This window comes from Notamacropus eugenii, chromosome 3 (assembly GCF_028372415.1).
Source record: "Notamacropus eugenii isolate mMacEug1 chromosome 3, mMacEug1.pri_v2, whole genome shotgun sequence".
In the NCBI taxonomy this organism is placed as follows: domain Eukaryota; kingdom Metazoa; phylum Chordata; class Mammalia; order Diprotodontia; family Macropodidae; genus Notamacropus; species Notamacropus eugenii.
In genome coordinates, this window is record NC_092874.1 from 201057218 (window position 1) to 201075010 (window position 17793).

Consider the following 17793-nt stretch of genomic DNA (forward strand, 5'->3'; position numbering starts at 1 on the left):
AGGTTTAATAATCCCTGCTCTAAAGATCACAAACATTAACTCCTAAAATACTGATAGCTATACAACTCCCAGTCTGTATCCAGACTGGGCTGAACAAACCATCTCCTAAGGCAAGTCTGCCCAAATGTACTCTGTATGTAAAGTGATGCTTTACCATCTGGACTCCAAGCCACCCTCCTTTTCCACTGGAAGGTTGAGCTTCAGGTACTACTACAAAGGTGAGTACTGAACAGTGGGAAGGTTACCATTCAGAGAGAAGATGTCCCATCTCACCTTTAGTTTCTGTGGACGCTGAGAGAAAGGGGGCCCAAGAGAACTAATCAGATATGGTTGAATGTAACATGCTGAGATTGAAAAGTTTTCAAGGAAAGAAGGTGGTTGTGGTCCCCATTTTCGCAATGCCCATAGCCAAGATACTGCAGTGTAAATCCAAAGAGGAAGGGAAAACTCAGCTAATTATAATCTCTCAAACTTCCAGAGCTCTAGTGTTCCCATTTATTAGAATAAGGAAGATCGCTTGGTACTTTGACATCATTTCTTTATCCTACATTTAAACCCACTCCTCAATTTTCTTTCATCTTATCTCCAATCTATCCTTCCCCTCAAAAGATTAAATATTTAAACACAAGTAGAAGGCATTATATGCAGTTTTCAAAGAGCATTTTAAACACCATAAAGAAGATTTTAAAAGGCACTATTTTTTTCTGTACCACACCTGTTCTCATAAACCATTTATGAGCTCAGGAAAAAAAGGAAAAAGCTTAGATTAAGTACTACAAAAATCACAGCAATGAAACTGAGGATTTTCTAGTATCAGGACACAAAAGGTTGTTCTAAACAACTGAAAGACATTAGGGCCTATGGGAACTTCTCTAAGAATGTACTAAAGTGTGGTTCCCCACTCCATGCTTCTCAGGCTCCTTAATCCCATGAAAACATGAAACCTACCCTTACCTGTAGCACAAAGAGCAATAAATGTCTGTGCATGCTTTCGGATCAAAAGCAGCTTGTCCTTCGGCAGGGGCAGCTTCCGTAAAATGTGCTCAATGAAGTCGTGAGGGGTAACAGCTGCCAGATTCCACTTCAACTTGCCCAATACCACCAATTCCCACTCCTGGGGGAAAGGAAAGGGAAAAAAATAGGAATACAATCGGAACATATCAGGAGAGATGCAAGAGATTCTAGTGAATGGCATTAAATCACTGCAAAGATTTTAGGTATGAATCCCTCTCTCCATGCCTTCAATGCTTTGTGGACCTATCTTGTACTGGGGAACCTTTGTAGTTATCAGAAGAGTAAAATGCAAATGGAGGTAGCATCTTAGTTATAACAGGAAGTAGTAATAAGTGGTTTGTGGTTAACTTGGAAAGAGATTTCTAGTACAGTCCCCCAGCAACCTGCTCAGCCTCTGTAGCATTTTTATCTAGGACTTGGGTATACAACATGGCTTTACCAAATTTACAGGGGACACAGAACTGGGAGGGATTCAATTAATTTCAATTTATATACCTATGTACATGCCTCTGTACTTAAATGCAAGGTACAAAAAAAAGACACATTCTATTGCTAGGATACAACATAAATACAGGCAAGTCAAAACAAAGTAATTTGAAGCGAAAACACTAAGACAACAGCAGCAGAATTGGAGAGTCTGGGAGATAACACTTGTGTGAGGCCTTGAAAAAAAGCTAAGATTCTGAGAGGCAAAACTGAGAAAGATTAAAAATAAACTATTTGATGATTTTGTCAGGACTCAAAAATGAGCCTGATAATATAGAATGCTGGTCTTAATTTGTTAAGATAAAAATAAAAGTAAAATCCCAATCTAGGGTTAAAAAAAAACAATTTCACAAGTACTAGATGAGGAAGGTAAATTATTCCTGTCAGGGGAGGAGGTTGAAATTCTCCATGAGCACACTCTATAAATTTGATATAACAACTAGAAAAAAGCACAGTATTTTAGTCTGCCTTTAAAGAGGCAAAGCCTACAACAGAAGGTGGTCAGACCATACCCAGAGTACTATGCTACATTCTGGGTATCCCATTTTAGGGAAGGCATATTAATAAGCTTAATGTGTGACCACATTAAGCTGTAGGAACTACAGAAAATGCCAAATTAGAATAAATCAAAGGAACTGAGCCTGAAAAAGCCTTGGTGGAGACAGGGTGGTTATCTTCAAGTAATTAGGAGGTCATCATATGGATGAGAGATTAGACTGATTTAACTTGACCCTAAAAAGCAGCATTGGAAGCAATGGGTAGCAACTACAGAAAGTTGGATTTGACTGGATCTTACAAAAAAAAACCAATCCATTATCAGTTGTAGCTATCCAAAGTAGAATAGCCTGCCTCCAAAAACACTGGATCCTCCATCACTTGGGGTTCTAAAACAGAGGCAGGTTGACTACTTGTTGGAATAGTGCAGAGTATCATTGTTAAAAATACTTGGCATGTAAGATTTGCAAAGCTTTATACTATTACTTCACTTGATCAGGTACCAGTTGGAGTAGACAGACTCTTTAAGTTTCTTCAGATTGTGATTCTGTGAAAATTGGTAACTTTCTACTTCTGTCAAAAATAAAGCCTTGAGTCTAAGGGAGTCTTCTCCTGGTTTTTATTCTCTGCCAAGATTCTACTTTCTTCCCTTTGTCCCAAATCCAATGCTGCTGTTTGTCCACCTAGAAAGCTTAACCAACAGTTAGATAATGCCAAGGTCTCTGGTCCTTCAGTAAAAATTTATTTTTAATGTCTGTGTCAGTGAAGTTCAGTAATGAAATTCCTCATAGACAAATGAAGATTGAAATAATGTTCCTCAACCCTGCTTCTTGGCAACCTGCACCTTGCAGTAGTCTTGACTATTTCCTAGGCCATGCCAAAAGGTTCCATACTTCTATTCATTGAATTAAATAAAGAAAAGATAAAAATAAAGTAAAATAAAAATAAAAATCTTCCAGACAAGTTATACAGTGATTTTGGAAAAATGAGACTTTTCAGATACTTAGCATTCTCTCACCTATATGTGCTACAGCAGGGCCTGTCATTAGCAATCTCATTTTTCTAGATGGTGTGATTTAAAGAACCATGATCTCATAGTTGGAAAAGATCTCAGGGCCCACCTATCTCTGAGTAGTTATCTCCTCTACAATATGCCCCAAGTGGTCATCCAGTCTCTTTCTGAGGTCTTCTAATGAAGGGGTATCTACTAATTCTTGAGGTTTTTGTTTGCTGTTGTTTAGTTGTGCCTAACTCTCTATGACCCCATTTGGGTGTTGTTTTTTTTTTCTGGCAAAGATACCAAAGTCATTTGCTATTTCTCTTCCAGCTCATTTTATAATTGAGAAACTGAGGCAAACAGGGTTAAATGACTGCCCAGGCTCACACAGCTACTAAGTGTCTGAGGCTGGAGTTGAATTTAGGTTTTACTGACTCCAGGCCCATTACTCTATCCATGACACCACTTAGCTTCCCAGTTATTTGAGGAAGTCCAGTCTATTTTGAGATAACTCCAGTTCTTAGTGTTACCTAGTATCAACCCTGTATTAGACATTTTCAAATTCTCAATCACAGCCCTTAGTTCTGCTATCCAGGGCCAAGCTGAATAAGTCTGTTCTCTTTTGCACATGACTTCTCTTCAAATATTTTATTCCTACTCTGTTGTCTCTACTAAGCCTTTTCTTTTCCAAGTTAAACATTTCTAATTTCTTTCCTTGATTTTCATACGACATCATCTCAAGGCCCTTTTCCCTCTTGGCTCTCCATCACAAGACACCCTCCAGCTTATCAATATTCTTTCTAAAATGTAGTATCCAGAAGTGAACACAAAATTCTAGAAGCACTTTGACCAGGACAGAGTATAGAGGGAACTTTACCTCCCTAATCCTTGAGATTGTACCTCTCTTAATGCACCTAAAATTGCTTTTTTTGAGAGGCTACCCTATCACAGTAAGGATTCATTTTGAACATGTAATCCACACAAACTCAGATTGTTTTTTCAGATGAACTGCTGTCTAGTCACAACTACCCTGTCTTGTGCTCATGAAATTTTTTAAAAAAATCTCAAGCATAAGAATTTATATTTAACCCTGATGAGTTTATTATTTGACTCAACATTCTGGCCTAAGATCTCTTTGTATCCTTACTCTCATCCTTGGTATTAGCTCTCCCTTCTGTTTTGATAAGGCTGCCTTTATTACTCAGTCCAAGGGCTAAGCATGCACACCTCAGCTCTTTTAGGTCTCACACCTTCAGTTCTCTTAAAGATCAGCCCTCACTGAGCTCATTCAGGGAGTTTTGTCCAAGGTGAAATAGACTAAAAAGGATATGATAGCTTGAGGAAGAAAAATTTAGAAGGATATCAGCAAAAGAAAGCAAGAGGGAAATCCAACCTCCAACACTACATTTGTCGTAAGAAATCCAAATTTCTCTTCCTTGTTCAGTTAGAACACTGTTCAAATTCCCCAGTATGGAACAATAAGTTTCAGTAGTGCTCCCCCGCTAACTAGCTCTTTAACCTTGTGGCACACATAATATTTCTGGGTCTTGATTTCTTCATCTAGAAAATGGTCTGGACCACATGATTGTCAGGACTCCTTTACCAGCAATAAAATTAGCCGCCTATGATGAGAGAATGATATAATATCCTTAAAGATGGATGAGATAGCTCCAGAAGAAGCTTTCAGGAAACTCTGAAAATGTCTTGAGTATCACAGTTTAATCGGTATTGTTACATTGAGTACATTAATGAATACATTTCACCTCCCCTACTCAACTGAAAGTTCCATGAGGTCAGAGACTATATTATTTTCCTATGAATGCTGCCCTGAACTGAACATTTGTCCTAAGCAAGCAGAATACCTTGCTTGTTGAATCAAAAGTCATTTTACAAAATGTCAGCCTGGTCCATTAGTTTGCTGTCTTGCACAGAGGATATGATTAAAGAATATTTGTTAAATGGAACACATGACTTCTGACTTTGCCAGTCAGTGTGTTGAAATGAATGGAGCTGTCACTGATGTTGACATCTTTCTTCCGGCTCTTATGAATTGATATGGGCACATTCCATTACCCACAGAATAATAGCCTGGTCCCCAAACCCAACAGTTTCCCCTCCATAAGTTCCAAAGTGAGCTTCAACTATTTTTGGAAACTGGTGAAATCCTGAGGTCTTACTGCCTACAAAGCTAGGTTGAAACCCCAGCCTTAAGTTCTATAAAAGGATATTGGTGCAAGAGCCTTTTCTTGCACAATTTTAAAAAGAGATATCTCTCTAGAGGAAACCACTTTTCTTCAGCCTCAGAGAAGCAGCTGAAATTTGGCAGTGTTTCAAAGGTGAAGTCATTCACTGCCTCTGTCTATATACCCCTTGGCAAATCGTTCCTCCCACCTCTAGGGTTATGAATTTCTGCCACTAGATGGCAGCACAGCCCCAATAGGAAAGCCCCCCTTTACAAGTTAAATGAAATCTCCTTAGAAGAACCCCAAACACTTTTTATAGATCACAGAGCTGGAAGAGACATAGACCTAGTCCAATTCCTGGTATATGAGAGAAACTTCTGGGAAAAAGAGAAAGGATGTTTTGTATAAAAATGAGAGAGAAAAAGTTTTCAGTACTCTTAATAAAGTCGAGGGGGGGTAGAAGGGGGAGGGTGGTGTCTAATAAACCAAAAAGTTCCATGGCAGGGATCAAGCAGGGCCACTGGCTTGTAAGTCCTCAATACTCTCCCCTTCTCCTCCCAACCTGGTGCAAAAAAAAAAAAAATCAAATATTGCCAAAAAAAAAGTCTAACACTTTAGTGATGCTAAAAACCAAAGGTCAAACAAATATTGAATATTCTACTAGTCTAAGGTATCATTGGGATAAAAAGTATTATGAAATATGGTCCCAGCTCTCAAGTTGTTTACTAATACCGTAAGTCTGGGCAAGGGACTCCATCACTGAATGTCTCGGTTTCCTCATCTGTAAAATGAGGGGGTGAAATTGATGAGATAACCTCAGAGATCTCTTCCAGCTCTAAATCTACAATCAAGTCAGGCTCCAACAGTGGTCATCTGAAGTTGGATGACTATTTTCTCAGTATCCAAACATTAAAATAAAATCTGCAGATTAGCAGACTCCCATCATCATTCCTCTCACCAAAATACCTACTATTACCAATATAAAGTATACATTTAAACAACTCAGACTTGGACCTTCTTGTCTTGAAGGAGACCTCACCCACAAGAAAGTTATCAGCATAAAAGAGTAAATGGAAGAATTTAGGAAGATGAGGGACAAGAAAGGGGCTAAGGCTGAATGGAGAAGAGACGGAGGCATTAATTACCAGCAGCTCTTGGGGTTTGACAGAATTATCGGTATAAATGCAGAGTTTCTCTGCCGTCAGGGGGATTGTTTCCTTCAGCTTAGAGGCCAGGAACATGCAGACAGCACCCAGAAGTTGCAGACGGCACTTAGGAGTAGGCACCCCAGCTAAGAACCGGTCCAGGTAATTCATGGCTAAAGGGAAGACCTCTTCTTCGCATTTCTGCTCTTCACAGACCTAGAATGGGGGGGAAGGAGGGAGAGGAGAAGACAGCATTGGAGATAGAAAGAAAAAGGTTAGAACCAGAATACAGTTAACCAACTCAAACGATTTCATTTCAGGGGGTGGGGAAAGGCTGCGGATGTGATGGAGTGATAAGATTAGAGGCAGAGGAAGTTATAGACAGCTGACCAGGTATCTGACATCCCGATTCCATAAAAGTAAAAAATGGAAATGAATTAAAATCCCCAAAATTAGAGGAATAAGCAGTAGCCTGCCCATTCCACTTTTCTCTTGCTACGTAGTACTTTTGCTGGCTCTCCCCCTCCTTTTTAAAAATTTTCTTCTTATTAAAAAATAAAATCAAAATGATCCAAGTAACTTGGTTACATTCAGACCCCAGGACCCCCTGCTCTATTATTTCTTATGTTTGAAAGAAATGCTTGGGGAGGTGTGTGTGTTGGAGGGGTGGGGGTGGATCGTGGCCCCGAGATCCAGTAGTTGCTAGTGGGGTGCGGGTGAGGGTGAGGGTGGAGGGGGGGGAAGGAAGGGAAGTCGCAGTTCCAGCAGCACAGAGCTGCAGAAGTTGCCGGGGCTGCTTAAAAAATTTACTAAAAATCGAGGAATACTCCCAGAGGAGCCCTTTCAGCACGAAAACCCCGAGAAGGGTTCGGGCTTTCCGAATCTGTGGGTTGGGGGTGCTTGGGCACTTTTATTTTGACCCCTTAGAATGCTTCATTACAGAGGTCCGACTAAGGAGCAAGTGACCGCTAAGTCCCGCTGGGCCCCACCAGGATCAGAGCAAGGAAAGGTAGTGGGGGTGGGGTGGAGGAAAGAGAAACTGAGGGTCGGCAACCGTCTTACTTCTTTTAGGGGGGGTCCCGAACCCCTTTCCCTTCCTTCCTTACCCCACCCAAAGCTCCAACGCACGAAGCAAACTTGTTAAACCGAACTCTTTAAGTAATCCTTCCAGGGGCGTGGGGGTGGGGGCAGAATAAAGAGACAGAAGAGGGGCGCTGGGGTGGGGGTGGGGGTCCTCGGGAGGTCCGAGGGCAGCTTTAAACTTCTTGAACCCGAATTTGCAAAGCAACATGGCGAAACCACGGCAGGTCTGGGGCTATGCATACGTGGGCACATGGAGAAACTTACTTGGGCAAAGTTTTGAGTGGGGGAGGAGAAAGTTGTGTGTGAGTGTGAGTGTGTGTGTGTGAGTGTGTGTGTGTGAGTGTGAGTGTGTGTGTGTGAGTGTGCGGGGGGGGGGGGGGCATCTTTGCCTCCTTCGTTCTCAGCCCACTCCCCCTCCCCCAGCCCACTCTCCCATGCCAACAGCGGAGCCCCGACCGCATGCGGAGACTCGGGGCTGGGATACATTGGCTTTTTACGCATTTCTTTTTGCAACTTTTCCGCTCCCATACCCATCCGCGCAGACAAGCACACGCGGGCGCGGACACCCACATACACACACACGCACACGCACACGCCGCAGACACGCCGCAGGCTCGGGGCTGGAAGCAGAGAAGCACACGCGAACCTGCACACGCGTGCTGGCTCCCAAGCCTGACCCCCCCCCCCCCCCCGGCCGCCACCCCCAATCCTGCTTCGCGCACGGATCATAAAAAAAGGCCACGAGTCCAGCAAAGCGCGCGCGGCACAGCCGGGCGTAGCGGGAGGGTGCGCGCTGCCCGAGCTCCAGAGGCCCCCCGAAATCGAGGTGGGAGGCGTGCACGGGGCAGGGGGAGGGAGGGTCCACACCAACCTCCAGCATCCAGGTCGCCACCATTCTCCTCATGTAGGGCTGGATGTCCTTTTGCACGCACTTGAAGTAGGAGCACTGGGGTAGGTAGCGTTCCTCGATGGTGAGCAGGTTAAGCAAAACGCGGTCGTCGAACAAGAGGCTGGGGTCCGGCACAGCCCTCCGGATGGGGTCCACCTCGCAGCACAGCAGCTCCATGACGTTCCCAAGGAGCCTGCTCCTCTTTCCTCCCCGCCCCCCTCCCTGTCCTCCAGATTAGAAAAGGTTTTGGGGGGTGGGGGCTCTTACCTCCCTCTTTTAGAAAAAGAAGGGGGGGCTGGAAGGGGAGGCGAGGAAGAGGCTTTAAGAGGGGCTGCCGCACTCGCTCCAACAGCTCTCCCTTCAAACTTTTCTGGTCTGTCTTGGGCTCTTTCCTCCTGCAGAGGAGGCAGTGACGTAAGCCGGCCGGGCCGTCAGCTCCCCTCCCTCTCTCCCTCGACTCACTCTCCTCCCCCTGGTTCCTCCTCCGCTCCTTCTTTCAGTCTCCCTTCCTCCCTCCCTTCCCCTCTCGTTATTATGGAGAACGGCAGCTGGTCAGACGTAACCTCCAACGCTCTGCCCCCTTTCTTTTCTCCTTTGCCCTCTCCCTCTATCCGCTCTAGGAAAAAAGGAAACGGGGGCCCACGTATAGGGGTAGCCCCCACCCCCCAAAAATGACAGCTTCCCGTTTCACCTCCTTCCTCCACTTTTTCAATGAGCCCTATCATCCGGGGTGTCCCAAAAGTCTCAGTGCAGTCTGTGTACGCGCTGAGGGTGGGGGGCGGGAGGGTTCCCATTTCTTCCTGCAAAACCCCGCCTCCTCTCACTTTGACTTTCCTCTGTCTGTCTCCAGATGCTTGGATAGGGAAGGATGGATGCCAGGGAGGGGGGAAGGGGACAATTTTGAAATGGATCTTTTAAGTGGAAATCGGAGTTTGATTTTAACAAAGTTATTGCACGCCCACGTTCAGACAGGGTGGATGCAGGCTCCCGGAACGCCAAAGCTCCACTCCCAGGGAACTTGGGCTAGAAGGGCTCAGAACACAATGTCCCGTCCCCGCCTCCCCTGCGGAGTCCCGCGCGCGCGCTCGCTTAAACCACCTTCCTTTCCTCTAGACGAGCCACAGGAGGAAGAGGAAGGGGGACGGGTCCAGGGAGGGTGGATGCACCCCCAGCAGACAGGAACTCCAAGCGGGAAGCATTCTACCGGGGTGGTGTGCGCCTAGGCGGGGGGCGGGGAGGCCTGAAGCCATTGGCCGGAGAGGACGGGAGCTCTTAGGATAAGGAAGGTCGGGAAAAAGAGGAGTTTGGCAGCAAGCCGGAACCCGAGGACCCAGGGATTCCCCCGTAGCCAGCATTCGGGAGCTAAAGCCCCCTCTATCAACTTTTGCCTCTATCTGCGGAGAAGCAGCCGGAGGTTTCTGACCACACAGACACAGCTTTCTAGGAAATAGAGGGGAGGTGGGGGAGGGGACTGATTAGATTTAGCTCCCCTCCCCCCACACCTTTCCTTCTTCGCAAAACTATCTCCGCAGTCATTTGCGTTCCCCAAGGATGCGTGGTTGGCATACTTCGTTTTCTTTTTATTAGGGCTATTAAGTGCACGGACCCTCCCTCTAGGGCTACGGCTGTTCTCTCCCATTACCTTCTCCCCCCACCCCCACCCCCACCCCCAGCATCCAATATTAGGAAAAGGGGATGTCATCTTTCCTATCTCCTAGCCACGCCCGTAGGGCAGAGTTAGCACGTGCTGAGGGGTAACCGGGCGCCACTGGGCTCTTCTCCCACCCTTGAAGCGGAGGCAGAATGATTTGCAAGCTTTAATGAGAAAGAGCCATGTGAGGGCCAAGGGGGTAGGTGGGGAGAAGGTGATGCGATGTGGAGGCGGTGAAGTTGGATGATCTTGTTCAAGAGTTTTTCGTGTAGACCAAGAGAGGTAGAGTAGCAAAAGATAGGTAGAGGTGGAGAAAACCCAAAGTACAGGCGATTAATTCAGCCCCTTTAAAAGAGGGTGGGGCGGAAGGGGTGGATGGTTGAGGGGAGGGGGCATATCACTTTAAAAGGGTGAGTAAGAGTTTGGGGAGCTGTCTCTCCCCTCCCTCTATTTGCATAGCCAATAGCTCAGAGACTCTTGCTACTGCGCGCTGAATGTTACTGGGCAGATTACTTTTTTTTTCTTAGTAGGAAGCATTCCCCTCTATATCAAAAGAAAGCAAAGTTGGCGAGAAGAGAAGAGGGGGCTGGGGAAAGGAAGGAGGGACCTTCAAGACCTAATCAATAGGGGGACAATCGGTGTCGGATCTACTCTGTGGGAGGGCAGGAATAGAAGGATATGGAATTGCTAATTGGAAACCATTAACTTTGTAGAAAAAGAAATTAAAAACTCGCTGGCAAACCCAACTTGCAGACTTGAAACTGTTCTGCGCCACAGCTGACCCTCGGTTTGAGTATAGTACTACTGGGAATACAGTCAATTCATTGAAACTATTGATTTTAGTCAGCTTGGAGTTTCCGACTGGGGAGTTGAGTCACTCAGGATAAATAAACATCTCTTTTTTAAAAAGCCATTGAGAAATAACTCAAAACTTCACCTAACCTACAGATCAAACAGCCGTGATCTCGGGGGGCGGGAGGGTTGAGCAGAGAATGGAAGAAAGGAGGGAGGCGTATTTTAAAGAAAAGATGGGTAATTGGGTAATCAAGGACAGAAGCCAGGGACAGTTTCCAACCCGACAGTGTGTCATTCATATTCTGCATTATTTGATAACTGGTCACAGTCCCTGCCCCATCCCCATACAAGAAAATGGAAAGTACCGTTCTTGTAAGATGCGCTGTGGTGGGATGAGGCGAGTCTCAGTTCCCCCAGGCCTTACTCACTCCGGGGGAGGGAAGCTGGGGTGGCGAGTCCTAGAGGCTTTGGGGGTAGGCTAAGATGCTAAGTCTGCTCCGTCGCCCTTCCCCCTTCTCTCCTAGCCGAGTCTTGCTTTACTTTGAAATACCAGCAAAAGGAGGCTGAGGAAAGAAAGGGGGAGGGGAGAGGAGGGACAAGAAAGAAATCTCCGATTCTGCCCTTCATTCATTAAGATCGTGGGCTCGGGCAAATTCCGCTTGGCAGGCTAAGTCCACGAAAGCCTCTTTAAAAGTTTCTTCCTTCCCTTCTTCCCATTACCGACTTGTTCTCATACGCTAGCAGCGCCCTTTATCACTCTCCGGTCTCCAATTTTTCCCTCGTGGGGGAAGGGGGTTTGTCCCCACGAGCGGTCTATGGCATTTACAGGGTCTAAAACGTTGCATTAAGAACAAAAAAAAACCCAACCCCAAAATAAAAAAGGACTACAGCGCTAAGAAGAAAGCAGTTTGGTTTCTAGGCAACATACACAAAAAAGCGCATTTTGGGGAGCAGGTCAGAAGTTACTTTAAGTAAGTGCTTTGGGTTTGACTTGGAGGTTACAACAATCTCTAGGATCCAAGTTTTTCCCGATGTGGGTTCTTGTCCCTTCTAGCAGCTCCGCTCCACAAAGAAACGTGCCCAGTAGTTTCCAGCTGAATTTTGGGGAATAAACGTTCTCTCGTCTCTCTATCACCCCCGCCCCTTCTCCACGTGTTTGTGCAGTTTCGGTTGGAAAGTGTACAAAACGCTGTAGGGGCAGGGACCAGCCCGGCGTTCCGAGCCGCGTGGAACCGCGCAGGAATCCGCAGTAACGCACTCACCTGGCGAAGACACCCCGGCCAGGTGAGCTCGGAGCTGGGTGAAAGTTTAGAGGCACGTGTTCCAAGCACAGAGCCAAAGCCTCCAACTGCAAACAGTGTGCCACCGAGCCACAAGCTGGGAGAAGGGGGGACGTTTCCTCCGTTAGCCAAACTAGGAGGTCGAGATGGGGGGGAGGGCACAGGGGAGAAATAATCCTTTCTGGAATAAGTGGGTGTTTTGTTATTTCACGAGAGGAAAGATGGTCAGAGAACTAAAATATAATTAACCCTAAGGTCATTTGAAAATTAATCTCAGCGCAAAATTATTTCTCTCCTTTGGAGTTTTTTTGACCTAGAGGAAAAGGGAAGAAGGGGAGGAAAAGAAAAGAAGAGGAAAGGAAGGGAAATGAGAATCAAAGGAGAATGTGGTGGGCATGGGTCGTGGACTACAGCCACAGCGTCAGTGTGCCCAGCCCTGGGCCGGGAGCACAGGTATGAAAGAGGGAGCAATCCCCTTTCGGATCCCCAGGGCGTTTCAGGTGAGAGGATGGGGCGGGTCTTGTGTGTGTGGGTTTCTTTATCTGTCTGATTATTCTGTTTATTTACTATATTTTAATGCAGACTCGCGTTTTCTTCCGAAAACAGCAGATGCTGCCGGGGCATTGTAAGAGGCTCCCCGCTTGCCTTATGCTCACCTACTAGCACCCCACTCTTCTTTCCGGGAAAAGTAAAGATGAATAAATAAAAGGTCAAAACTTTCCACGGTTCTCCTGTCTGATTCAGCCTTTCACACTTCCCACAGGGCCGGGAAATTTATTACAGCTTTAAGGAAATTTATTTTGCAACCATATGGGTGGTGGGAGTTCTCCTTGAAGGAGACAGCGCATCCTGGAGTGCCCCCGACTCCCCGGGAGGAAAAAAACCCCCATCCTCTGCATTCCGCAGCTTTCTGTCCTGGGGCGCCCTGCTGGCCACCGCCCCCCAATTCATCCCCGTGGGGGGCCAGGAGGAGGAGGGGGCGCAACCTTGGCAATCCCTCCTCTGCAGCCGCCACGCGGCTTTTTCGAGGAATTTTGACGTCATTCGCACGTGGGGGGAAGGGGCTGGGAGAGCAGAGGAAGCTGTCGGGGAGAGGGGGAAGGGTGTGGAGGGAAGCCGCAGCTTGGGGTGGGGGGTGTTGGCCGAAGGGTCCCCCCCAGCCTCCCCGGCTTGGGCCAGGCTGGCTCCCCGGGGTCTGGCCGACAGCTGTGTGTGCAGGAGCTGCCTTGGCCACTCGGGTCCAGAGTTGCAGCGGCTGCTCGGCCTGCAGCTCGAGACCCTTCACCGCCCTGGAAGTTTCTTTTACTTTGAGCTCAGGGGCGAGCTAATTCTGCTGGGGGGGTGTGTGTAACCCCCCCCCCCCCCGGGCGTCTGTTCTGTTGCCTCTGAACGTGGAGATCTGCTGATGATCGCGAGTGTAGTCCCTGACCGTCTACACCCCCGCCCTCTCCTCCCCAAAGTCCAAGCACAAGTAGCTCGGAAGGAGAGCCGCCTCCCTGACCTAGGGACCTTTGGGCTAGCGCACAAGTGAGCAGGCTGTTCTGCGGCTCAGGTAGCGAGCTCCAGACAGTGGACTTCACCGAGGCAGCGTTCATGCTCGGCCAACTCCTCCGCAGGCTGCCGCCTGGAAGCCTGGGGGGCTCGGGTGGGAGGGGGTTAGTCAGAGGAAAGCCAGGGGAGGTGGAAGCGCTGCTGCTGGTGCTCTCTGGGGCTACCCATCCACTCACGTCAGTTACAATGCACCATTTGACCTAGCCCCACTGACCAAGGGCAGAGGATGCCCGAGAGGTGAGGGGGGCAGAGGATGCCCGAGAGGTGAGGGGCGCAGAGGATGCCCGAGAGGTGAGGGGCGCAGAGGATGCCCGAGAGGTGAGGGGCGCAGAGGATGCCCGAGACGTGAGGGGCGCAGAGGATGCCCGAGACGTGAGGGGCGCAGAGGATGCCCGAGACGTGAGGGGCGCAGAGGATGCCCGAGACGTGAGGGGCGCAGAGGATGCCCGAGACGTGAGGGGCGCAGAGGCTACCCCACTGGTACCCGGCACCTGGGGCTGTGATTCCTTAAGTGTAGACTTAACCGGTGATTGATTACCTTCTTCAAAGCACTGCTGAGCCTTTTTAACCTTTCCTGTGGGGTGACTTTGGAGGAAAGTTCCTTTCCCAAAGTCAGGCTGGCAGTTTCTGAGTTTCTAGTGGAAGGATTTAAAACTGGGACCCTGAAGGGGCTTGAGGTGTGGATTTAGGTGGAAGGTACACACAACCAAATAACAGGAAGTAACAGTGTAAACTTGTATTTATATCCATAGGCAAGTTTGCTGTACCTTTGAGGAAATGGTTTGGAGCTGAGCTCTTGGGGAAAAAAAGGGTAGCCCTGAGGGTAAAATCATTTGTCTCAGATTGGGAGATGGAGGATTATGGGGCTTGAGTACCCCAGTTGGGTGTCATGGGTATTATGAGGTATCTAGAAACATTATTTTTAAAAGTTGTCAGAGTTCAGAAGTATTCTTTTAAAAAAACATTTTTTGCTTTTCTTTTAATCCCTTTTTAATAGCTGCTGATGAGACTCAAGCAAATATTTTATAATAACCTCTGAAGAGGAGTAATTAGTAAAAGTTACAGTTTCTTAAATGTGTTAATGTTATTGGTGGTTGGTTGTGGTTGATTTGCATCATGGTGCCTGATTTGACCCACACTTGATTTGTATGTGGAAAGGTAGGAAGTAAAATGGTTTAGTAAAAATTAATGAAGAAATAAAAAGTGAGTGTAATTTAAAAACTGAAAGGGCCAAAGGAATTGTATGAGGGGCTGAAAAGTCATGTGTCTCTAAAATTTTATTTAGATTCATTATTGAGTTTCTGAAAAGCTGAGCCAAGTTCTTTTTAAAAGAAAACTCTTACTGGTTTTTCAAGACCATATCCAGAGATTGTTTTGTAGAATAATTGCAATTTGTCTTCACATTTAGTTTTTTAATCAGCAATTGCAAAAGAAATTCATCCTCATCTTCCAAAATCTATTTCCTAGTAAAACTGAGTCTACTTCTGATTTTGTGGTTTTCTTTATCATTCACCAATTAAAGTTAACAATTAAAACAAAATTGAACCTGGTTATATTTTCTAATAATTTCACATTTTGTTTTCAAAACACAAGGTTTGTTGCCTTGTTAGTAGAACATCCATAAGAAGGTTGAACATCCTGATGTTGGATATTAGTCATTTTTAAATCAAAGAATAAAAACTGGGCAAATAAGTAGTATTTAGTTTTCATGGTTTGCTTTTTGTTTTTGTGGTAAAATGATTTTTAAGTCTTTCTAAGTTGTTTTCCTTTATAATGTTATAGTCATATAAATTCTTCTCATGGTTCTGCTCAGTTCCTTCTACATCAATTCTTGCAAGTATTCCACGTTTCTCTGCATATATTCTTATGTTACAGCAATATTTCAGTCCTTTCCATTGCACATATATTGTTTAGTAATTATTTTCTTTTAATGCTTTTTTGCAGAGTTTAGGTATGTTGAAATCAAGTAAATTTAAAGATACAAAGCAGGTTGCTCCCAGAGTTTTGTAATCTGCAAAATGTTTTAGGATTGACCTGAATATATGCATTTTACATTCTGTTGAACATAGTAGAAGTCCATCCATTCTAGATGTATTTCCTCATTCACCTTTAACTAAGATCATCTGTACTTATGTTAACTTGAAACAATATTGGTGCCCAGTCATAGCCAAAACAGATTAGAAAATCAACCCTTCTACTTTGTTGTTGTATGTGATCGAAGATGAAATTAGGGTAGAAAATTCAAGCTAATTTCTAATGTGATCTACCTTAGGTCACATTTTCATTATGGCTAGATGATCTCTGAGTCAAATAATTCTTTGTGGGATTTCGAGGTGAATTCCTGAGTGGGCATCAAATGTTGGGGGAAATCACAGAGAACAGTTAAGATTAGTCATGGCAAACGACAGGAGAGTCAGAAAATTATACTTTAAACATGCCACTGGTTTGGGAATCTCACTGATGTGGATATATCTTTCCTTGTGGATGATAATAATATTCAGACAGTAGTAACAGGACTGCCCTGCTGATCCGTGTCCTGTTCTGAATTTCCTTCGGCTTTCTTCTGGCTATTTTTTAAATGTTGGATTGCTGTTTATTTCTGTTATTTATTTTCACATTGCTCTCTCTGCCTACCAACTTCCTTTTCCTTCACATAGAAGCCTTCCTTTTTAATAAGAAAATACAATTAAGCAAATCAATCACTACATAAAGTGTGTGTCTCATTCTGAACTTCTAGTCCATCAATGCAACTTCGAAGTATGTTTCCTTAGCAATTTTTTGACATCATGATTAGTTATTGTATTGATCAGATTTTAAGTCTTTTTTTTTTTTAATAAAAATGATAATTTATCTAAGTACTTTCTTCAGGAAGCTGTAGGATGATTACTTAATGTTTCTTGGTAAGCCTGTAGAGTCAACTCTATATATTCTCCCTTTTGTGTTTCTGTTTTTGCAAAGATCTTAAGTCTCATCCCTAAACTCCTTATTTTTTAGCTTGCTTAGCTGAGGGTCCATATGGATGGAGCATGTGATACAGAACCACCAAATTTGTGGCATCATCCATTAAATCTCTCTGAATCTGGTCAATCAGCAAACCATCAATCTTTTTCTTATTTATCATTCCACCAAAGGGTCTTGTTGAATGCAGTCATGTTTACTTTACCATGCTTCATATGTCTAGTGATGAATTTTAACATAATTAGTTGAATCTGGCTCAAACTGCACAACACAGAGATTGAGGACATCTTTGTCACGATGCTGATTGAACAAAGTTGGGAGATTTTCTTCCTGGAACATTAGTGGTGGAAAAATCTTGTGATCTTCTTTTGGGGAAAAGACCTGTATCATTCTGTCTTCTTTGCTTTCCAGGGGTCTTTGCATAGAACACAACCACTTGGTCCCCTGACAACAACGAAACACTCATGGCGTGACAATGCTAAATGTTAAATCAGTAAACACAGATTTGGCAGTATTGGTTCCTTCAAGGATTTTATCATCTGCTAATGCATCATTTGTTGGCTCTGTTCCTTTCAGTACAGGAGGCATTTTTAGCCGTTTTTTAGCTGCCTCAATGGCCTCTCTACCGTTGTGTTTCTGTCATTACCTTATATGTTGGTGGCTTAAGTTGCTGCTTTATTGGTTTAAAAACCTGTAAATGCAAACCAGCCATTTTGGTGATTATACTTTGAACTTGATCATCTGTGAATTCTGGATTGTCTCTGAGCAACAAGTTAGTCTCAGAGCCCACATGACAACAAGAAGAACCATCCCACAGGACCTGGCCAAAATCAGGAGCAGGGTTTGAGGCAGGGGTCTGATCCCCTGAAACCCTGAGCCCCAGGATGCTGCCAGGGAGAGCCAAAGGGAAGTCAGCATCCTGAAGGCCGCCATTACTTCACCAGCCATCCACTCCGGCCTTTCTTGTCTTTTAAAGTTGTTTCCTTTACAGTGTTGTAGCTTGCTGTTTTTCTGGTTATGCTTAGTTCACTTTGCAACAGTGCATGCAAGGGTTCCAGATTTCTCTGAATCTATCATGTTTCTATTTCCTAGGGCATAATAATATTCCATCACATTTATACACCATAATTTGTTTAGCCGTTTTCCAATTGAGGGATACTCATTTTCTTTACAGTTTTTTGCTGCTATAAAGTGTGTGCACATGGGTACAGTGTTTTGTTCTGTCTTTAACTTCTTTGGGGGTCTCGTTCAAAGAGCAGAGCCAAT

At 45.1% G+C, this 17793-nt stretch overlaps 1 protein-coding gene, 1 long non-coding RNA gene and 1 pseudogene across 3 annotated transcripts in view; 1 reads left to right on the forward strand and 2 right to left on the reverse strand.

The window, feature by feature from the left end:
- Positions 1-11281, reverse strand: part of CCND2 (cyclin D2) — a 36266-nt gene extending 24985 nt beyond the window's left edge. The window contains exons 1-4 of one of the 2 annotated variants that reach the window (XM_072653999.1): positions 11104-11281; positions 8275-8687; positions 6321-6536; positions 955-1114 (exon numbers count right to left, since the gene is read on the reverse strand). In XM_072653999.1, the coding sequence (XP_072510100.1) occupies positions 955-1114; positions 6321-6536; positions 8275-8469 (571 nt within the window). In that variant the 5' untranslated portion in view covers positions 8470-8687; positions 11104-11281. Of the gene's footprint in view, positions 1-954; positions 1115-6320; positions 6537-8274; positions 8800-11103 lie in introns of those variants that run through there. The other variant, XM_072653998.1, reaches the window with a different exon arrangement.
- Positions 8001-12739, forward strand: LOC140533794 (uncharacterized). The gene is made up of 4 exons (XR_011977063.1): positions 8001-8229; positions 11903-12022; positions 12322-12471; positions 12601-12739. It is a non-coding gene; the product is annotated as an uncharacterized lncRNA (long non-coding RNA).
- A 3694-nt stretch (positions 12740-16433) lies between these two features.
- Positions 16434-17475, reverse strand: LOC140531348 (small ribosomal subunit protein mS22 pseudogene; annotated as a pseudogene).
- Between the last annotated feature and the right edge of the window lie 318 nt (positions 17476-17793).